At 36.2% G+C, this 23,638-nt stretch overlaps 2 protein-coding genes across 2 annotated transcripts; both read right to left on the bottom strand.

The window, feature by feature from the left end:
• Positions 1-901: 901 nt before the first annotated feature.
• On the bottom strand, positions 902-7,836 carry chrna9a (cholinergic receptor, nicotinic, alpha 9a). Its single transcript, XM_038292813.1, has 7 exons — positions 7,383-7,836; positions 7,084-7,229; positions 5,328-5,482; positions 5,051-5,231; positions 4,587-4,938; positions 1,679-2,292; positions 902-1,586 (listed from the first exon to the last, which is right to left on the bottom strand). Exons 1-7 carry the CDS (start codon positions 7,423-7,425, stop codon positions 1,416-1,418), a joined length of 1,662 nt encoding a protein of 553 aa, XP_038148741.1. The 5' UTR covers positions 7,426-7,836; the 3' UTR covers positions 902-1,415.
• A 9,310-nt stretch (positions 7,837-17,146) lies between these two features.
• On the bottom strand, positions 17,147-19,505 carry rhoh (ras homolog family member H). Its single transcript, XM_038292812.1, has 2 exons — positions 19,249-19,505; positions 17,147-18,381 (listed from the first exon to the last, which is right to left on the bottom strand). Exon 2 carries the CDS (start codon positions 17,951-17,953, stop codon positions 17,366-17,368), a length of 588 nt encoding a protein of 195 aa, XP_038148740.1. The 5' UTR covers positions 17,954-18,381; positions 19,249-19,505; the 3' UTR covers positions 17,147-17,365.
• Between the last annotated feature and the right edge of the window lie 4,133 nt (positions 19,506-23,638).

Here is a 23,638-nt window from a genome sequence, read left to right as displayed (position 1 = left end):
TTATAATACAACCATCCCTTAACATTTATAGGGTATTAAATATTAGGATTATTGTGTTTCTATCGATTTTTTTAGAATTTTAAGATGATTATTTATTAGATGTACTAGTATTTATCATATAGCATAAATCAGCATAAATTGCCATTTAAAGACTAATTCATGCAAAAAGACTATGAGTAAAAAATAATATTAGAAAACAAATTCTAGTAAAATAATTTAATTTTCTAGTTAAATAATTTAATTTTAATAACATATTCTATGTCAAAATGTTGATTATTTTTCAGAAATCAGTGTTCAGGGATAATTTCATAAAGAATGAACAGTTACCAACAAAAAGGTCAATGTCATGGAGAATGCAGATGTGTTTGCTACATGTATTAAAACTTTTATATAGTAGCTTAAAAGCGTTTAGAGCAAACAATATTTAATATTTAGTATCTATTTTAGAAGTTCATTATTATGTACTTCATACAAACAAACCACCTTTAGGTATTATTACTACATGGCAGATAGAGTAGTGCTACAAAGTCTACTCATTAAGTAGATAATTGTCCAACAATGAAGTCTTGAGCATACGAAAGTTTGTGTTTGTTTTTTTGTTTTATTGCAACATACCTGCTAATGAAGGATTTTGAGCTTTATTTGCAGAAATTGGAATGAGTACCCCACACACCTTACTCCACCCACCCCTTCCAGTGCGCTTGCACTAATACTGGGAACTATGACCTTTTATAGAACAATATTAGACTTTTTTGATTAAACCATTCAAAAATATCATCCTGAGGTAAAATGTGCAAAAAAACTGGAAGGTCAGCCTTAATATATGTAGATATAGAACTTAGTCAAGATACATATTACAATTTTCTTTCTGATAATCACAACTGGTCTTTGTCATAAAATTATAAATAAAGAAATATTCAGACCTCTGCTTTGTGTTTTAATAAAAACTGACCAGACTGCATTATTGATTTCTATCATGCATAAAGCACATAATTCTCATTGAGTCATATTAAAATATTTCCTTTGCTGCTTGTATAATATGGAGAGCAAAGTTGGAAACAGCATCTGGTTGCTTATTGTCAGAAACATAATGCCTACAGCTGGTTGTCTGACTGTTAGCTTGTCAATAATGCAGAGTCCATGCATGTTCGAGGCAAGGGCCGGGATTGTCTTACAGCTCCGGCGCATCGTGACACATGCAGGTACACCTGACTTTAACTACCCAACAGGGCTGGGGGAGGGTTTAGGTGAGTTTAAGTGAAGTGGTTAAATCTGTGTGCAGCAGAGTGATCAGACCAAAGAAATTCAACCAGACTCACATACACACACTGTCTCTTTGTGATAACAATAGTCTTATCTGATGTTGACATATTTGAATGTAGTAACACTGAGGACTATTGTTGATGAAGGCTCTGTCAAGATGCCTTGGCGATAATGAGGATGCTCATGAGAAACACCATGATGAAGAAGATCCACATGAAAAATCTGTCCATCACCTTGGCAACTTTTTTCCACTCTGCTACCTTTGCACATGTGGCTCTCTGCTCCCTGAAGCAGTTGGCAATGTACTGGATGTTTTTCACCACCTTCAAAGAAACAAAGATTAGTTAAGTTGAGCACCAAAAGAAGGCTAAGGAGATCGTAGAATATAAAGAACTGAGGCAGAGTGCTGAGTCACCTGTTTATGTTGAAGGCAGGGGCAGCAACAGGGGCAAGATGGGAGCTGAATCTTTTCTGCTGCATAGAGATTTTGCTCTTTAAACCCCCCGTTCAGGTGCTGAAGGTTTCGGGGGTGGTGTGGAGGAGCCTGGTAGTCCAGTTCGTCCCGTCTGATGTGGTGATAGTGTTGTGTGGGCTCTTGTTTGATTTCACCCCTCTGCATGGTGGAAGCATGGTTGTTGTGATTGTTGTACAAGTTGTATCTACCATTGGTGTTTCCGTTCGCCTGGCTTCTGTAATTCTTGTTGGGATGATGGGCAGATTGGCCATTGCTGTACTTGTACGGGTTGCTGTCATGTTGGTAGAAGCCATTATGGAAGCTGTCTTCATAGTAGCAACCCTTGTCACTCGAGGGTTCCTCTGGATAGAGCGGGGTCCTCTCGCTCTCGGGTGTTGTGCAGTTCTCTCCTACTTCATAGACGAAAAAGATTTTCGACATGTAGTCGATGATTAGCACCTTGGCCCAGTGAGGAACCGGCTTGGCTTCTGCACCACAGAAATGGATGTTCATGATGAAGATGGTAAGGGATGTGGAGGCTGTGATCATAGTCATGGTGGCAATGTAGTACTTCCCTTCAGAACAGGACAGAGACAAAAATCAGACATTTAGGGAGGGTAATACTATCGGACATCCCCAACTTTAAAGTTATAGTTACTTATTTATCCCAAGTCTCCTTTAAAACAAGATTTTTTTCCTCAAACACAGAGAGGGTTTAAACAAAAAAAAATTAATAAATAAACAGGACAGAAAATTTTGCTTTAATCTCTTGGATTTAATTTTTAAATCTAAATCCATAACCAACGATTTCAACGCCCCATAATTAACTTGCCCCAGAAATAAGAAGCTATGGACTAATATCTCTCTGCTACAAAACATGGAACAAAAATAAAAGCAGGAGGTTTTATTGAAAATGTTATGTAAGATAATGCAACAGATTTACAGCATTATTTTAGAAAAAAGGATGCTATATATATATTTTTTATTATTACCTTTTATTCATTATTATAAGGAGGTTATGTTTTTATTCAAGTTTGTGTCTGTCTGTCTGTCTGTGCACAGGCTAACTTGAAAGGTTTTGATGACATTTTTACAAAAGGTGCACCTCAATCTAAGAAAAATCCGTTCAATTTTGATGATGATCCACATCATAATCTGGATGCAGGAATTTTTCGTCGGATTCTTCAACATTATTTGGCGGAACAAGCAGTTCCCCCCTAAACCAGAGGGTGGCAGCAGTGACTATTGAAAGATTCAGCGTCGGACTCAAAAAGTCCAGAAGTGTTATACTGAAGACAGAACCAGCGGAAAGGTGAGCCGTGCCTCGCTGGAGGTCACGGTCTACTGATCAAACAAGGAAGCAAAGTGAAGGAAAATTTCATAATGATCCAGAACATATGTGTGTTTAAGCTATGGGTATAAGTCACAGTTTAGGGCAACATTTGCTGCCTGGCGGATGTCTTCACTCTCAGAGTGCTTTTCTAGTTATTAGTCATTTTATTTTTTCTTATTCAAAAGCAATGGGAACTTTAAGTAATGTAGATGCATCAATAAACACAGAAATATCAGAACTTTTGAAATAAAATCTCAGAAAACGGAGACTGGTCTGTCATTGTGTTTTTTAACATGTTAAAATGATTGCGATGCAGCTGAAGTACACAGTTTAAACCACACACTATATTTTTTTGGCAGGGGTGTTTATGTCCTTCTAAAGGCAAGGCATGGCAAGTTTATTTGTAAAGGGGTTTTAGATTGCTGTGTTCACATTTTAAAGCTACAGTGTGTAATTTTTAGCGACATCTAACGTCCAGACTGCAGCAACATGAACATCTCCCCCCCACCGCTTCTCCCCCCCAACAGTACGGCGAGCGTTACAGGACAAAATGTCTTCCACAACGTCCGCATCACTACCTTCTCAAGTGATGAGGTTTGTTTACATAGATAATTTTACAGATAGTATTCTCAGGCATAATACTGCCATCTATTGTTCAGTACCGTCTCAGTTCATCTCTCTCAACTTGCCGTAGTTACTTTCGAGTGTAATGGGCGATCTCGCAATCGCTAGTTTGTTGGCTCTGCGCTGCCATAGCGCAAAGATGTCTGCCTCAATGGCTGCGAGACCCGCTCCTATGTAATTATAAATAACTAATTCTAAGGCAACGCAAATATTAAGGTTAAGAGGCTGAGCTCGTGGATGATGATAAATAACATAGTTATGTATAATATATTACATTTCTGACTGTATATCCCTGTAATTATTACACACTGTAGCTTTAAGCATGGCTAAAATTAGGTTTGTTTGCTATTTAGTAAATACCAAGGTGCAATTTTACCTTTCATAAGAAATATGGCAAAAGAAAAACTGTATTGAAATGGAAAAAGCAAGGTTCACCACATCATTTTAACTTTTTATTAGTCATCTGATATCAGCCCTCGTTTTGCTTTTAGTTTAAAATGCTGCAACAAATATGCAGTGACCATTACTAAAGAGCAGACTTTAATAGGCTAATTTATCAAAGTTTGCAACTATAGGGCATGATTATGTCCTTGCTGCTAAAAAGAAATCAAGAAAAAGCTGTTTTATTTGCTATGTTTTTCTTTTTAGGAAATTATTATAAAGAAACCTCACAGAATTGAGGTGTTTCCAAACTTGGATCATGTAATTACAAATAATTGAAGAATAGAACACACAAGGAAGCACTAGGCAATAAAACTGACCCTTAACAACTAACGAACTCTGGTTTTTTGGGGGAAAATGTGAAATGGTGTAAGTTGGAAATAAACCCCATTTCCATCGGAATCTATTGCAAAGATGGTAACTTTTTTTATGAAAAGTCATTACAAAAAATAGAGAAAAACTAGTTCAGACCTATGTAGGGCATGCTTTCTGCAGGAGGCATGCTCTCAGCCACCAGCAGTTGGAACACAGTTAGTGCCAGCAGCACCGTAACACCCAGGGACACCTTCTCTCCAGAGTCAGCTGGCAAATAGAATCCCAGAGGGGCCAGAAATGAGATGAGAAAGCAGGGCAGGAGCAGGTTGAATATGTAAAAGGAGGAGCGACGCTTCAGAAGCAGGGTATAGGTGATTTCTGTGTACGGGTCCGAGCAGCATCCATACATCATGACATTCCTGACCGCAGGCATGCCGTGACATTCCCACTCCACGTTCTCTACAAAGTCAGACAAATCGCCGCTGTCCATCCCCAAACTGATGTCCAACTGCATGGAGAAAACACAAACTGCTTTAAACTCATAAGTTTCAGCCATCTTATCTCCAATGATTTGGGTTTTAAGGTCTTCCACATTTTTCGAGTCTCATACATCCACAAACCTGGTTGCCATTGTAGGTCCAGGAGCCAAAGGTTAGATTGCATGACTGCCAGTCAAAGGGAAAGTAGGAGACGTCCACCACACATGAGCTCTTCGTGATGGCCGGAGAGTCCCACACAATCTCTCCATTGTAACGCAGCTTTACATTAGTGCTGGGCGCTTCTGAGGACTCTTCATCTGCTCTGCATTAACAGAACAAGGAGAAATGACCTATTAATGGAGGAATGTTCTAGTCTCTGATTAATATCTGTCCTATCTATTTGCTTCTTATTACTTACTTGTTGTAAAGAACAATGTCCGGTTTCCAGACCAAATCACTGGGGATGTTTATCATCTCTAAGTCGTCGTAGTCCTCTTTGTCCCACTTCAGGTAGGCATCATACCAGACCTGCCTGATCCACAGGTAGGTGGTCAATACCTGGTTTCTTTCATCCTAAACACACATCCATTTCAATATAAGCAAAAGGCACATTTAAAACATCCCAATTCAAAATGGTAAAAGCAGCTCAGACAAAGAAGCACATCTTAAAATGATTACGGAACATGTGACACACACTTGTACAAGTCAAAACTCTACAGAAAAAGAAGAGGGATATAAGTCAGTGATTACTTTGAAAGCAGTAACCAGTTCTATGTTTATTACATTGCTGTCTTCAAATTATTCAAAAAGATGAATGTATGAAGAAGCTCTGAATGCATACAAGTAATTCAAAAAAGTAATAAAAAAAGGGAATTCATGTCATCAACCTTTAAGTTTCTGTATTATCGCATTATTGGAGGTCAAATTAAGGAATTACACTGTTTATTAAAGTGTCTATGTTTCCAGTCTGTTCGGGGAAATGGTCCATTACAATATATTTTATTTGGGCGTGCAGGTGCTGCAGTGGTTAGTGCGCACGACCCATGCACGAACGCCTTAATTCTCGACACATACCCACTTTCCTGTCAGCCTACTGTCAGAAAAACAAGACACTAGTGCCGTAAAAAAATAAAAAAAACTCCAAAAAAAACAATAGATTTTATTTAACCCATAGGAGGTAGTCAACAGCAGCAGTTATTAAATGTGGAGTTGCCACAGGGCTGTCTCTTAGGGCCTTTTTTTGTTTTCAAATGTTGAATCTAGATTCAGGACTTAAAATATATCCCCAGTACTCTACATTTGCTCATAAATATAGATAATAGAATCTTGCAGGAGCCATGGGCAAGTTCTGTAAACGCAGGGTTAAGATCGCTCCACTACCTTCCTGTTAATTACAGGGTTGATGTAAAACTTTTATTGCATTTTTCTATACTTCTTAATGAACAGACCTATTCACATTTTATACACAAGAACACAAAATCCACTAGTTTCATATAACCACGGTCTGAGCCCATACATCATTTAATTTTTCTAAGCTTTTTTAAAGTTTTGTTTGATTTTTTCATTGCTCCTCCATTCAGCAATAGTTTTATATTATCCTAGGTTGAATTTAATCACGTTGTCAAGTTCTAATTGTTTTTGTAAAGCTAATAAAGATTGATGGTGGCTGTTGAGGTTTATGCATTTTCTATAATATATAACTAGAAAGGGAAACAAAACAGATTTCTTCAAACTGTAAATTTATATAGTTTGTTCAGATTGTCATGCTGTTTGCAAGACTTTTAATGAAACCATAGAAGGATGCGATCAGTGGAGTTAATTTGCACTATAACACAAATATGAATATACATTGCTATAAGGTTTTAGTCTGACAGTAAGATAAGAAAAAGGAAAGAAGATAATGATATCCCAATTGTATCAATCTGTATCAGCAGATGTTGCCCTTTCTGATAAATATAAAGTGAAAATTTTAGGATCCTAAAATATTTTAAGAGTAATTCGTTATATCTTTCGTTTGTTATGCCCATGAACATTCATATGCAAACTGGGGAACAGTGTCTTGCCTAGAGATATGGGGCAGATTTGCAACCAAACCTCTGAAATTTCAGCTCTGGGGTTCTATCTGTGGTTTCCTGTTAGTTGATGATGTGTTTTAAAGTGTTCTAAAGACTCACCATGTCTTTGATCTGTGACAGCGTGATTTGAAGGGAGACGTTGAGGGCCTTGTCTGTGTCATCGACAGGTCTCAGGGCGTTGGAGTAGTCCTGCATCAGGTCATTCAAAAGTTTTTGGGCATAATGACCCTGAGCACCATGGCACACTGAGGAAACAAGAGGTGGAAAATAAAGACAAGATGATAAAAAAATAACTTTTCATCTCCAAAGCTGATCAGCAGCACAGAAGTTGCAGAGAGAAGTCAGCTTAAAAGAAAAACAAAACAAGACAATAAGATAAACCGTCCTGTAAAACTAACCTTGCACCAAAAGGCTTATCCAAACCATCACTTCTGTCTTCATATTTTTTAATCCTCTCTAGCAGTGTGATCAATTATTTAGCACAGCAGCCACCAATATCTGCTGGGTTCAGACCCAGAGCACCTCTAAGTTCGGATCTCTGTTTTCCTTTGCTGAGACGGAGCCAGACGAGACCACAGAACGTTCCTGAAGTCTAACATCCTGTCAGAGGCTTTCAATGCTTCGCTGGCTGTTAGTCGCAAGTCGCATCTGTCTCTCTCTGTGTGTAATTGCTGCTGTGAAACAGGACCTGGGACATCACACACACACACACATCCTGCACTATCACATTGCACAATGTCTCCAGGTTGAAATGTGATGCCCAAAGTCTTCTTCAACCTGTGAGAATAAGCACAAGAAGCTGCACATCACACACTCACAGAGCTGGGTACACAGCTAACGACATGTCACAGCATTCAAGATGGACAAACACAAAGTTACGCACATATCTTTGAGGATATTGTCTCAATCAATGATCACTTCTGCCAGTGTAAATAAGAGACATTGGAAAAAGACTGTTTGCAGTTTGTTGAACAATGATAAGGTGGCTTTTAACTTCCTCCTGTCAACAGATTACGGACGAGGGAAAAGTCCTGTTTGACGTCTTACAAATACAGCATTTATAGAAATCCTTTAGATGTTGTGTAATTTTAAAAACGAGTTTTGGATGTTGTTGGTTGTGTTAACAATCTTTTTTTTTTTACACAACACAATTGTTTTTAAATAATTAAGTATAGTTTTCATTATAGCAAAGATTAATTAAACAGTATTGTTATTGTTCTATTGTATTGTTATATATATATATATATATATATATATATATATATATATATATATATATATATATATATATATATATATATATATATATATATATATATATATATACATATATCTGTAAATGTATATATATACATATATATGTATATGTATATACATATATTAATTAATTAATTATTAAATAATTGTTTTATATATATATATACGTATATATATATATATATATATATACGTATATATATATATATATATATGTGTGTGTGTATATATATATATATATATATATATATATATATATATATATATATATATATATATATATATATATATATATATATATATTATGCAAGCTGAACAAAGGGTTAAACAATGCCAGAAAAATGGTTGAGGCTTTGTGTGGTTATCTAAAAAGCCCATAGCCCTTCTAAAAACACTTTGTTTCAGACTCCGCTTCTTATAAAGTTATCATCAGGCTTTGAGCATAAAACACATTTTGTCATTAATCTTTCAAAAATACAAAAAAGCTGCTTATTTCTTGCTTATGTTTAAAAAAACACATCAGGAAACTGAATTCAAAAACTTTTGATTTTTATTTTTTATTTTTTTCAAGTTTAAAAAGTGTGAAAGAATAATTCAAGTTATTGTTCTCATTTTTAATTTTTTTTGCCATTTTGAAATCCAAATATACATTAAGTACCAGGCTGGTGTGTAACACACCTGTTGCAGACCTGATAAATACGCTGCAAATAAACAGCCCTCGTGTTTTTTTGTTTTTTATTATTTTTTTATATAATCCAATCAGAGCTCAGTTTATTCCCATTTCAAGAGAACAAAGCAGAGGTCTGTACCGGTATGTAATACAGACAAATGTTACTGACATAAGTCTGTGATTCTGCAGAGAAACTGCACATTGTGATGTTACTGTGTCACTCAGTTTCTGTGGTACTAAGCTCACCCAGGACAGGTGTTTCCTGTGTGCATCTAACAGTTTGTTTGTCTGTATGTGTTTGTAAGGGAAAAGCAGCCAGACTCTCAGTCAGTAGCAAAGATCAATTTCAGCAAACTATAATATTTTTTGTAATTTTTTGTTTTTTGGGGTGTATTTTATGTGTGTCCTTTGTGTTAAATAAAGGGATCTACAAAGTAAATAAGTCTTAAGTGAGGGTTGAAATACAAGCCTATTTGCTGATCGATGGAAAGCCTGATACAGAAGGCAAGACAAGAAAATGCTATTTTAGTTTTTTGCACAACAGCAAAGGAACCAGAGCATGTCTGGGTGCTGTTAGTCTTGTGACGAGTATACGTGAACACACACACTCTGGGAACACAGTGTACATTCTTTTTAACAAGTTGGGTCTTTATAAAGAAAAAAAAGCATATTTAAGTATTCGCTGCCAGTATGTTCATAGATAATTCAACAACTGTTGGGATGAATCTTTGCTTAATGTAAGGACAATTAAAGAAACTATAGACAAACTCCATGTAAAGAAAAAAATGAATCTGGAAGTACGGTTGTAGCCAAACTGAATGTTATTAATATTAACATTTACTAACAACAGGATGTTGTAAAGATCAATTAAAGCTACAGTGTGTAATTTTCAGCGACATCTAGCGTTTAGACTGCAGACCGCAGCAACATGAACATCTCCCCCCCACCGCTTCTCCCCCCCAACAGTACGGCGAGCGTTACGGGACAAAATGTCTTCCAACACGTCCGCATCACCTACCTTCTCAAGTGATGAGGTTGGTTTACATAGATAATTTTACAGATATTATTTCATTAGTCTGTGTAGGGTATAGATTTCAGTAACGTCTCAGTTCATCTCTCTCAACTTGCCGTAGTTACTTTCGAACGTAATGGGCGATCTCGCAATCGCTAGTTTGTTGGCTCTGCGCTCCCGTAGCGCAAAGATGTCTGCCTCCATGGCTGCGAGACCCGCTCCTATGTAATTATAAATAACGAATTCTAAGGCGACGCAAATATTAAGGTTAAGAGGCTGAGCTCGTAGATGATGATAAATAACATAGTTATGTATAATATATTACATTTCTGACTGTATATCCCTGTAATTATTACACACTGTAGCTTTAAAAGTGACACAAAATTTTACATAATCACCATCAACCACCATGTATCTGAATGCCAAGCTTTTAAAATGATGGTGGATCTACATTAGTGTTTCAGATGGTCAAGGTTGTAAAAAAAATCATCCATCAAGAACATTAATATGATCAATGTTAACAAAGATGCAAAATGGAAAACAAGTACGGTATTATGATCTAGACCAGAGGTAACAAAGCTTTTCAGCCAACAAAATGATACCAGAGTTCATTCATGACCCAAACAGTTGATTTATTACACAAACATATCTAACAAAAATCTATAAACCGAGGCAGTCATAGTAACACAAACAGCACCAACAAAAAAGGTAATTAGTTTAGTCTTTTTTTAGGTTTTGTTTTTATATCATTAAGTAAGTAAAAAAAAAAAATATATATATATATATATATATATATATATATATATATATATATATATATATATATATATATATATATATATATATATATATATATATATTCTTTTTTTTTTTTTTTTTTTTTATGAAATTCTCAATGAATAGGGGTCGGTGTAGTGCCCCAAGTGGGCTGAGATCCCCAGCTGTGGAGATCAATAATTTAGACATTACTGGTAGATTATAGATTTGTCCTTAAAGTTATGATGCGGCATCAAGTTTTCATATTTGTCTGCTGAAACCGCTTTGCTAATGTCCTCAGCTTTCTGGTCAAAGTTTGAGTGTTTTATATCAGATTTCTATGAGAAAGCAAAGGTTTCTATCTTCTACGGAAACAGTTGCAGCTGTGTGACGTAAATTTCTTCATCTGGGGGAGGGAAAAGTGCCTCTCCACAGATGACTGTATACTCTGCATTTTTTGTCATAATCTGCAGTTGTTGTTTTTTTCTTTAACTACTGTGCATGTATGTTGCACAGTAGTTAAAGAAAAAAAATTGTTTTAAAACATCCTACTTGGCTATACCCCCTTAACTGAAGACTACTTCCTTCTGTGAGGATTGGAGTTTCCTTCTCTCTCAGAAACTACTGTGCGGCTGCTTGATCCCAGCAGTGGTGGACGAAGTTCTCAACAGTAGTACTTGAGTAAAAGTACTAATACGTATAGTATAGTATCTTACTTAACTACAAGTAAATGTTACTTGATATCTACTCAAGTTAAAGTATCAAAGTACTTACTCTTGAAAAAACTTAGGTATTTAAATTCATGCATCTAAAAGTACTTAGAGAGAAATCTACTAATATATAAATTAGTATTTTTTAAAACCTAACTTTCAGTTTCATTTTTAAGAACCTTGTACTTTCAGAAACCACCTGACGAAGTGATACGTAGAACCACCTGCTAAAGATTCAACAACCCCTGGAAAGAACTTCAGCACAAAAATGCGGCAAAAAAGGAAATCTGTTTTGATTATTATTTCTTATTCAAAGACAAACCCAAAAGAAAAGAGGAGAGTCTTGATTCTCCTCACACTTTCACTATAGAAAAGAGGTTTATGGTTCAATCTATTATGAAAAAAAACAACAACTCTGCTTTGAGATCTCATCCTACTGAACAACTTGGCAACAACTAACACCTCAATAAAATGTATAAAGTATAATAAATCATTACTGCACTGAGGTAGTCACATTTGTGGAGTGTCATGCAAAACAGTTTTGTCCAAATTCAGTCCTAAGGGCTGCTACCTAGCATGCTGAAATAACATTTCAAGAAAGAAAAACAGCAAAAGTGGATTACAAAGCTATGCTCAGCCAATTGGATCCAGTAACTAGCAGCCTTCTCCAAATGTAGTAGAGTAGAAAGCACAATATTTGAATTTGAATTGTTGTGTAGTGAAGGTTATAATAGAATTACTCAAATATCAAAAAGGAAAATGTTCTCCGTTATTTTCCACCACTGAATCCGAGATACTGGAGGTTTGCGACAGGTGAGAAGGTGACATGTAACTTACTAAAAACACATTTGTTTAGGATTGCCTTCGACTGTTCTAGTTAAACAGTTCAACTAAAACATATTTTCTTTAGTCCAACTGTTTTTAATATTCTTTTTTGTTTCTGCATCTTTTATTTTATTTTATTTATTTATTTTATTATTATTTTTTTTCCTACTTGCTTTGATTCTGTTTTATCTTCCTGTATTTTAATCATGTAAAGCACTTTGCATTGTCTTTGTACTGAATTGTGCTATACAAATAAATTTGCCTTGCCTTGCCTTGCCTTACTAAAGATGAACCTAAGCTCGGAGGGGACTTTTCCTTTGGCAGCTTATGGATAACAGAATGAGTTTTCCTTAGACATCAGGTATGTTTTAAAATCCTTTCTTAATACCAGTCACTTTTTCCTCATCTTTTTACACCATATGAGATGTTCAAAACAGGGTATAAGCATTTTGCTACACATTTTATTTAATAAAGACGCTTTTGCACCAAGAGTTTAAGGGTCTTGGTTGAAGTAAGTGAGAAATGACTAAATATGTCAAATAATGAGTTTGAATTACATTGAAACTGCACTTTTCGAAGTCGGACACAAATTACCAGACAGCATAATCCAGATAAAACATATGGTTGTTTGGGACAAAATTATAACTACAGTAAGTCCATCCATCCATCCATCCATCCATCCATCCATCCATCCATCCATCCATCCATCCATCCATCTATCCATTTTCAAACATGCTTAATCCCAAGTGGGGTCGCAAAGGGTGCTGGTCCCATCTCCAGCAGTCAATGGGCGAGAGGTGGGGTACACGAGGACAGGTCGCCAGTCCATCGCAGGGCAACACAGAGACAAACAACCATTCACACACACACTCACACCTAAGGAGAATTTTAGAAAAGCCAATTAACCTAACAAACTACAGTAAATAAAACATTAAATATAAGAGCCAACGCTTCGCTGAAATGATTCCTTAAAATAAACAAACTGCACCAAGGAGCTTTAGCAAACGAGCTTAAACCCCTTTTTTCGCAGATAAGACCACATTACATTTTAGCTTAGCTTTCAAATCTGAACTAATTCAGTAGGCAATCTTATTTTAATAAGCCTTTCAAAGTGGATCAAGCAAAAACTGTTTTTTTTTTATTACGTAGAGCTTGGTGACGTTGATTTAAGAGTGATTAGCTGCCCATCCTGTTTCTCTCAATTACCTTCTAATGGTACAGGTAATCTTAGACATTTTCTTATAATAAACAGTCAAGCCTAATCCAGTAGCCTATGGTAGGTCAAACCAATACACCCACTCTTTTTTTTTTTTTTTGTAAAACAATCTAAAGTTGGCCAATTTTGGGTTTGGAACTTCAAAAGAAAAATTTAAAATAAAAATAAAAACAAATTGTGTGTGTGGATGTATATCCACAAAAGCCATGCTGATTCACCAAATGGGGACAAAGCACATCCACTGCAAATTGATGCTTTTGTAATGGAGGATAGGCCAGGTTGGGTGTTTAAGGTTGCTTAAATGAAATGCCAGATGTAGGACTGAAAAACTCTCTAATAATCTGTTTGTAAAATCTGATGCACACAAATGATGCAAAACCAGTAAAACTAGGAAGCCTTAGAGTGTATTTTATCCTGTTTATCTTAGACTTAGACATATTTTACTTGTCATTTAGTGTAAGTGTAAAACAAAAAGAAATTTCGTTTGGAACAGGCCTCCGGATAATTACCTTGTAAAACAGTAAAAAAAAAAATAATAATAATAATAATTATATATATATATATATATATATATATATATATATATATATATATATATATATATATATATATATATATATATATATATATATATATATATATATATATATAATTAGTAATATAAACATATGATATGATATATGTGCCATGATTCAAAGTAATGGCACCTGATTATATAAGATAATCCACGGTAATAAAGAGTATATTTTTAATTTTATTGTTAAATCATTAGAAGTTAGGTCTGTGCAAAAAGAAACGATACATATAATCACAGGGTTAGGTCTGTGGGTTATCCCACAAAGCTAACCCACTTGTTGCCATGGTTACCTGGGGTATCAAATGTATCTAGCTAACTTTTTTCATTGACAGCACGATAAGTTTCTTCAGTCCTGCATCAGTAAGAATCAGGCAAGTATTTTCAAAGCTATTTGCTGCATCTGTGTTGTGGCTGCTGTTGTGTAGACTGTCTGCCCTGATGAAGAAAAGACCTACTTACCAGCCCCTCACCCAGATCTCCTGAGGCCCTTCAGATGTCAGCGCAGCTACCGCTAACCGTGAAGTGGCTCAACACACACACACACACTTCACAACACCTCCTATGAGCATGTGTGTTTGAGAGAGAGAGACACTCAGACAGAGAGATAACGGGATGAGGCGTTGTGGTAGCTGTGGCAGAGCGCATAATGAAACATAAAAGATGTGACCACAGCTGTGAGCCAAACACACTAAACTTTTAAAGTGGGGTGCTTCTCCTTTCTTGTTCACAATAAATGAAGACAGACTGTAGAAACGAAGCCTTAATGAGCCTTTTGTTAAAGATATTGTGGATTGTAAAACATTGACAGTATTGAGATCATCATTCAGTCCAATCATAGAGTAAAAATACATTTGTATTAATAAGCTTTCTCCTTTGTTCAGCTGGCCCAGGTTTTATAAACGCATCACATGAACGACTATACTGAAGCACATGTATGCGGACATGCAGAAACAGTCCCCCAAGGGAACAAATGTGTGAAAAAAGAGCAGGAGCTGAGATATATCTAAGTGTTTGTGTGTAATGTTAGTGAGTTTGCACGTGTGGACTTGGATGTGGTTAGGTGTTTTAAAGTATATCCTTTAAAAGTAAAGATGGTGCCTCTCATCCTCAGCGGCTCTGAACACCACATGAAGACGGAGAGACATGCAGAGAAAGAGCGGGAGAAAACATGAGGGGGAAGGAATGGCTTCTCTGAGCCTCTTTCCCGGTTGACTGTGGTTTTCATAAATATGTTTTACTCTAACAAATTTCTCTGACCTTAAATATATTTTGCACACTACACATTTGAAATCCTTTGCATATATAGTATTGGTTAAACCTCTAATTCTGTTTTATTCTATGCTTCTTTAAACTAACTAAACCTGACAATACAATGGTTAAAGTCTTATCTATATTCTAAACCTTACATCTTTACATTTCTTTTTTATGCTGAATTAATGTGTTTTAGCAACTCAAAATTTCTTACACCTTTACGTTAAGATGCAAATTATTCAGGATTAATATTACATTAAAGGTAACAACCTAATAGTTTAATTGCTTTACCATTAAATTGCAAAGTATCTAGAATTATCAGAGTATGGCATGGATGTAATGAATGTTTGTGAATTACGTATAACAAAATTAAATTTCACCTTTTAAATAAGAAAATTAAAAGCTGAATAGGATTTTTTATCTAACAAAGGTTGAAGGCCTACAAATATCCAACAGCATCATAAAAGGCCAATTCTACACGCACACTCAGAACACTACAGGTTTTATTCAAAGTTTATAAAATAGCATAAGAGCCCACAATAACTGATGTATGCACTTCATACAGTGTTTGATTCCTCAGGAGTTTGTTCAGGATCATCAGGATGCAACTGATAATCAGAGTGGAGATCATTTAATCGTGTTCGAATTCAATCCAGGCAGATCCAACATAACAAAATGAACCAAGAAATGTCACATAAAAACCTACTAATTGTATTTTTCCAATAATTCTTGCACATTTGAATCATTGATATCTCACCAGCAGCTTCTTTTTGTTCATTTGCGCAAACTGTAGAGACACAAAGTCTACGAATAAGAAGTAAAAGTTAATTCAGTGGTTTTGAGCTTTGTCCGTGGCTCTTGCTTTATGAATAATGGTAATACAAATAAATCATTTTAAATAGTAAAAAAGAAAATATGTTGCAACTCTTGTGTTTAGCCCTTTTTAGTTGTTTTACTTAAAAAGAAAATTCTAAACAGATAAAATTCTGTCAAAAGTAATTTGTTTTATTTACTCTTAAACATATCAGTGATAGTTAACCCTTAGATATTTCACCCTCCTGGCAGATTTAAATTTAGAAATATCCCTTTACCAAGACATTGGTTTCTAATCTGAAAAGAAACAACAATGTAAAAGCTATATCAATACAAAAAAAATGTATTACCTAACTTTATCACTTAACTATCACTTTTTATTTAAAAATGTTGAAAAGTGTTTGTCTTGAAAATTATGTACCCACTAATAAATAAAATAAATATATATAATTATTTATTGGTATTACAGCAATAACTATTTTCAATTTTCTGACTAGTTTTATGATCTTTTATGACTTTTATGATCCCACTGGGATTGGAGATTAATTTTTGATGGTGAGCACCAAGTCTTTAGATTAGAAGACCTCCTTACCATCACCTTTTTTTCCCTTAATTTTACCAGGTCAGAATCCATTAGGGACACAATAAAAAACTAGCTTTACTTCAAGTCAGAAGAAACATTTATAGATGAAGATATGTTATAATCTGCCAGGGATATAAAGATCTTGGGGAGTAGCCGTGAATTCAGAAAAAAACTTTTTTACATCAAATAACATTTATAAAAAAAACAAAAAACAAAATTACCCTAAATTTCATTAAACACGTATTTTAAACATCAGCAACCAATCATGATCAGGCTTTGTGAAACCATACCCACAATATCTTTTTGCATCATTATATTTTCTGTAGTACAACATTATATTTCACATAAAGTTCTTTTTGTTCCGCTAATCCATAGTCTGTGACTTTATTCAACCTTTCTCTTCAGGTTTTAAATAAGAATAAAATGTCATTTTTGACACAATATGAGAACAAAGTCTCATTCATAACTTAAACCCTTTTTTTTTAGAAAAGCGTCCGCTAACATATGCTGTTATCTCAGACAGTGAGGGTTTGTCTTTTTTCTCAGTGTTCTTAGTTTAAATACATTTGGGTTTGGGGTGGGTACTAGTGATGAACGACCCTGCAGTATGACAGGAAACCCACTTTGGGTCCTCTCATCTCTTCATGGGCGACGGAGTTTGAACAGCACATCTAAAAAACCCTTAAATGACAGAAAGTTTAAAGTCAGATATCAAAACATTTTGCACTGGTTCAAGCTGAACAACCGCCTCCTTTCCCGTTTCTTGTGCTTGTTGAAAACTGTCCTGACGGCGTACTCAAACACCTGCTGCACGCCACGGTTACTCAAGGAGGAGCACTCCAGGTAGCCCTTAGCGTGAACCTCATGAGCCACTCGTTTCCCCTCCGCCGGTGAGATGCAGCTGCCCCGATGAACCCCCATCTCCCTCAGGTCCGTCTGGGTGGCCACGACCAGCACCGGGACCCTGGGCAGGTTCTCTCGGACCTCGGCGATCCACTTGTGCTGGATGCTGGCCAGGGAGTTTGGGTTGGCCACCGAGTAGCACATAAGGACGACGTCAGCCTGATGGTACGATCTCGGGCGGATCTGCTTGAAGTTGTCATTGCCTGCCGTGTCCCACAGGCCGAGGCTGATTTGGACCCCATCCATATATACCTCCACGCCCGTGTTTTCGAACACAGTCGGCCTGTACATGTCTGGAAATGTCTCTGAGGTGAAGCGGACCAACAGGGCCGTCTTGCCGACCGCGCAGTCCCCAACCAGAACACACTTCACGGACAGTTCAGTCATGCCATTCATGGCTGCTGTTGATTAACAAAACTCTCAGGTTCTATTGGGTTCTTCTAAGAAAAGTCAAGGTTGTTCTGACTGAAGGATACAAGGTCCTCGATTGGGGGTTGTACTTTCGTACCTGAAGGCAATTTTCAACAAAGCCAATGCTCAGCCATATCAATGAAACTCCATTACTAGAGTTGTTCTCTTGCAGTGGCAGTTGAGTGAACTGAACTATATGGCCTCAAAGGTTGCTTAGACATCTGGTGCATAGACACCTCTTCAACAGAAGCTTTACGCAACCGCTCGGTTCTTCAGGCCATCTTGACTTGTCTCGCTTCCGCTCGGCCTCAGCTGCAAAACGGTCCGCTCTGGGGATCTCTCTGCCGTCCTGTCCTGGTTTACCTAGCGTCCAGCTCAGATCTCGATGTTCGTCGCTGGATATGGATGTTCTCCTGGGAACAGGGGATCAGACATGTTAGTAATATCGAGAATCACAAGTTGAATGATTCAGTCATCATTTAACCTTTTTTTAAGTTTCTCTCGAAGGATTAACAAAAATGATTAAACACCCAACCTACCATGAATGTGTGCGCTCCCCTGCTTTAACGTCAGATTATCTTTGACTATATAAGAGATTTTAATACGGAAGTAAAGAAATGTATGCTTGGGTGTGACCCAGAATCCACTGTTTGATCCTGAAAACACACACAGGTGCTATCTTAGCTTACATGTGTTTCACTCTTTTGCACTAATTTTACGTTGTGTTTTTAACATCATCTCCTGGTGTTAGTTCTGCTGTTTACATCACATTTAATGTTTCTACAGGTTGACCAAAATAAAAATAAAAACTGGCGTAGATGTTTATTTTCTATGCAATTATGGAGATCAATGTTTATTTTAATTGCTTAAGAATTATGAGCTGCTTCTAACTGATCCTGCATTTCGCGAAGCAGAGGAAGAAGTAACCTCAAAACCACCTTCCATGTCATCTAGATGGAAAGACCTGCCATCGCGCAGATGGGACACATTAATCAGTGGGTTTTCCACATTTCAGCTCAGTGATCTCACATGTAAAAAAAGAAACTGATTTTGATAAAACAACAACAAAAGCAAACATTTACATTCTATGGAACCTTTTTCACTTTTGTTTATTGATTAAACAAACAAAATTAACATGAAAATTGGCTGATTTTAAAAGAAAAACAAAGCGACTCTGTTGCCATGAAGGCATCAAAAATAGGTTGTGTTAAAACCAAAGAAAGAAAGAAAGACTAACCCTCAAAAGAAGCAACCAAACTAAAGCAGATGTTCGGGCCTACCTTGTCAGTCAGCCCAATCTTTAACGGGCGGATGTCGGCTGCCGCCTGTCAGATGTCACCCTCTCGAAAAGACAACATCCAAACTTAAACGAATCTATCTGTTAATGCAGATCTACGACCTGTTCGGCCTCATGGCAACAGAGGGAAGGAAGGTGGCAGAAAATGAGGCCATCACTGAGATGAAATGCTGAAGCAGCCTGTGAAAGACTTGGTCGGTAATAGGTAGGGGAGGGAAGTCAGAAAGTGCGAGAAAAGGCAAAGTAAAACACATCCGCTTGTTGGAGTGTGGAGGTGTGACAGATCTACAGCTCACCTCCCCCACAGCAGCTGTGCTTCATACAATAAGGCTGCTTTTTTAATCTCTTTTTACAGTTTGGAGCACTTAAACTGGTTTTCTTACAGCTGGTGCTCAACTTGGAACTTAGACACAACAAATAGCAGCTCAACTGGAACAAAGATTGCAACGCCGATTGTCAAAAAACATAAATCACTGATATGAAGTTATGCTGTTTTTACAAGCTGTCAGAAATTCAACAAATATGGCTGAAAAGGCATTCTGCCCAGGACGTCATTGGCCAACAAGGTGTGAGCGCAGGAGACCGGCCTGCTATGATAAGGAGGCACAATGCATCCTGCTGACCATGGTCTTTTTAAGAATACCACGTTTCATAGGTACTACGGGACACATTCATTTCAAAATCAGGGTTTAATAAAGAATCTATCTATCTAAAAGTGCTTTCCAATCAGCAGCGTGTAATTCTCTATAAAGGCAAAGTCCAAAAAGAAACATAGACTTTTATTTACATTGTAATCAATACAAAGAGCTGTTATAGCTCCAAAGTCAGGAGCCACAATAGGTCTTCAAACGCTTATAGGCCTAGCTGTAAGTGATGCAGTTGCACTGCAACGGCATTTAGGAACATAGAAAAACAAAAAAGGTAAGGCGAAAACAACCAACCCAGGAGTGAGAAACTTGACATAGATGTAAAATCTACATTAAATTGAACAGCTACTAAAAAAAAAAAAAACTCAACTCTGTGTTGTTTGTGTGAGTGCATTGATGTTTAGGTAGAGCGGTGTTCTACTTTGACTTGAATTCACTAACCCGCCAGCAGGTCAAGCAGTGTTGGCTGTTCATATAAAGAGGTCATTTTCACGCTGGGAACAGGTTTCAAATGTCTCTGCTTTGTGTGAACGGGATCAATCCAATTCCAATCTATCCAATTCTATCCAACCAGGAAGTTTGTAGGATAGACGTCATTGAAACCTGGCTTTGGGAGGACACAATGCTGTTTTTAAAGAATTGTGGAGGGAATTGATTCCTGCAGTAAGAAGAGTATTCGGATGTTTAATTTTTAAAGCATACGTGGCATTGTTTTATTATACCCTCACAGATTTCTCTTTTACTATTTTTGGTTCAGAGAGCTTCATTTTAAATACAAATTAGACAAAGGTATGGGTCATTTGAGGGTGAACTGATTTTTTTCTTTTTTTTGTGAAATCTCTATAAAAAAGGAATTTCTGAATTTTCATACGAAATCTTTAAACAGGCCTTCTATTCATGCAGCCATCAATATCTTTGGTTCTCAAATCATAGCCAAGTACCAGCTTGGTATGGATTGAAAGATAAATAAGAACAGATTTACTGTACAGTTACCAGGTATTCTCAGCTGCCCTTGTACAATGATCAAAAATGAAGTGTTTTATCAAAATATAGAGAATTCCCAGTATGAACTGATGCAGACAACAGCGTAGCAAAACATGCTTTCCATTTAGCTTCAAGATTGCAGCCTGAAAATGAAAATCATAAGAAACATTTGCTAATCTGCCTGGCTGTGTGTTTCCTGGATGGGGCCGCCTTTTACAGCTACTTTTTGTATCTCTGCTTCTGTGTCCTTGAACCCCAGTCGGACTTGGCAGATGGCCGCTCACACTGAGCCTGGTTCTGCTGGAGGTTTCTTCCTGTTAAAAGGGAGTTTTTCCTCTCCACTGTCACCACAAGCATGCTTAGTATGAGAGATTGCATTTGAGTCAATGCAATCAACTGGTTTTCCTTAGATAGAAAACTTTGAATCAATTTGACTGTATGATCTGGTTAAACTGTAAAGTGCCTTGAGATGACATGTGTTGTGAATTGGCGCTATATAAATAAACTGAATTGAATTGAATCGATGGTGTCAGTCTATCTGTCTAAGTACTGTTAGCAATTTAAGGAAAACAATATATTCCCTAATCGATCTAGTTTCAAACATCACAGCAACCCGTTCCATAAAGATAACACATTACTGAGTGCCAAAACACTGAATATAGTACATAGTAAACATTTTTTTTCATTTACTCCAGTTATCTCCAAGTCTTATATAAAAGGTAAAGATATTGGATTTTGAGGGTGTTGCTTTGACACTGATGGGGGGCCTAAGCAGAAAAAAATGTGACCCTTACCCTCAAATGTCCTGTTGTCTTTGTAAAACACTGTTTAACTGTATGTTAAACGTCTGCTGTTTAGATAAAGTACTCATGCTATTTTCAGAATTTAATCAACATATATCATAGAGTGTAAGGCTAAACTCAGAAGCATAGCGGAGCTTGGAAAGATATTTTTTAGCTGTGGACAGTTTAATATAAGTTTTTTTTATAATCAACATAAGAGAAAGTATAAAAGCTACAACATTTGAAAAGCTACCTCCAAGTTCAAATCAAGCAATAAGTTGCTGGTACTTTTTTTTAAAGGCTAATAACATTTGATTCATTTAAAACCAGAAACTATTTCAACTAGGAATTAATAGTGACTTTTTAAATAAGCTAAAAATGATGGTTCTGCCTAGTAGGCTGTATATATAACCGTTTAATTTGCCTCTGGTTATAAATGCTTGGGCTGGCTCTGGCTCTGAATCACCTAATTGTTTAAGAATAAACTCAGGTAAGTTTAAGTCTTTTGTCTTGTCTTCCATTTCTCCAGGACTTAATCTCTGTTAGGGCAACACTCTGGAATAAATTAAAATACAATAAAGACAACAAGACTCTGGAGTGGAAACAAAGGGAAAAAAAAAAAACATCTAAGAAAAGACAAAAGTTGAGGCTTTTTTTTTTTTTGTATCTACAATGAAACCATTGTATTTTCCAGCATAGATGGGGATCTTCACTGAGTCACTCTTTTTCAGGTGTTAAGAGCCCACTTTTAAGAGAAAATTACTGATTTACAGGGGAAAATGTGAGAGGAGAAAAATGACAAAAGTTACTGACTTCAAGCCACATTTGATTTTTTATCTTAGTGACAGTGGCTAAACAGTGTCTGTTTATGCTAGCAGTGAATTTTGACAACACAAGAATACCCAAAGAGTAGAAAAAAAGATAACTTCTTAGTCAAAATATACACAAAATAATATATCTTTAATATTAAGTTATTAAGATGTCTTTCTTGTAAGAGATTTTTTATATTATACCGTTTAGCGTAAAGAGGAGAATTACCGCCATCTACTGGATTGCTGAGGTATTTCATCTTAAGCAGCCCTGCAGGGTTTAAATTAATGATAAAGGTCATATCTTTGGGGTAATGTGAATACTTTTAAAGTGCGTAAGAATAGTTGAAAAGAACAAGTGTCAAGTTAAGAAGAAAATGCTTTTCGGAGGAAAACAAAATTTTTCTATGAATAAATGTAGGAAAACATCTGATTTTACTCTATATGCAGCAGTAGCCTACTGGCTAAAAATGCTTCACAAGCTTCTTGTTTGCTTCACATATCCCCCTTGCAAACATTTCTCTGAAAACTGTAGTTTCACTGATGTTTCTATTAAACTGATGTGCTTAAAAATAAATATAGTTTTGAATTTCTAAATTAGATCAGGCGTCAGCTCCGTCCTCAGCTATGGAGACGTCTTTTTCTCACAGTCCAAAGAAAAAGAAACAAGCCCTTCAATTTCCACTTGTGTTCTTTTTAGAGTTTTGAATTCTGCAGTCTTGTCTGCTGCTGCTGTCAGGCCACTAGATTGTGGTTTATCAATAAACTCAGGTTCTTTTTTCTCCTTTGTTTTAAAACGCTTTAACAATTATCTTTGGTGACTGTGTCCAAAAAAAACTATAATTCAATAAAATACATCTAAAGGCTGGAATGCCATATTTGCTGTATTTCAATCATTAAAAAGTATTTAAAGAATAAAACAAAAGATATCAATGTAACAATATTAAAAAAATAAGCTACATTTCATTCTATATTAGATATGATATAAATAAAATTGTGTTAAAGGCAGAATTGAACACAGACTTAAATACTGTTTTCATCTTAGCTCTTATATTTTATGTCTTTAGTAGAGTTTGTGTGTGTGTGTTTGGTTATCTGTGTACAGGGTAACTACAAAAGTTATTGTTAGGATTTTTCAGAGGTGTCCCTAA

This window comes from Cyprinodon tularosa, unplaced genomic scaffold, assembly GCF_016077235.1.
Source record: "Cyprinodon tularosa strain WSP-4 unplaced genomic scaffold, ASM1607723v1 ctg318, whole genome shotgun sequence".
NCBI lineage: Eukaryota > Metazoa > Chordata > Actinopteri > Cyprinodontiformes > Cyprinodontidae > Cyprinodon > Cyprinodon tularosa.
The sequence above is the reverse complement of the archived record's forward strand: the minus strand, read 5'-3'. Positions and strand labels throughout refer to the sequence as shown.

Coding starts and splice junctions, on each gene's coding strand:
- chrna9a (XM_038292813.1), bottom strand. CDS start 7,425: ATGAAGACAGAAGTGATGGTTTGGATAAGCCTTTTGGTGCAAG. Junction 7,230..7,382: donor GATAAGCCTTTTGGTGCAAG/GTTAGTTTTACA, acceptor TTGTTTCCTCAG/TGTGCCATGGTGCTCAGGGT. Junction 4,939..5,050: donor GGACCTACAATGGCAACCAG/GTTTGTGGATGT, acceptor TTCTCCATGCAG/TTGGACATCAGTTTGGGGAT.
- rhoh (XM_038292812.1), bottom strand. CDS start 17,953: ATGAATGGCATGACTGAACTGTCCGTGAAGTGTGTTCTGGTTGGGGAC.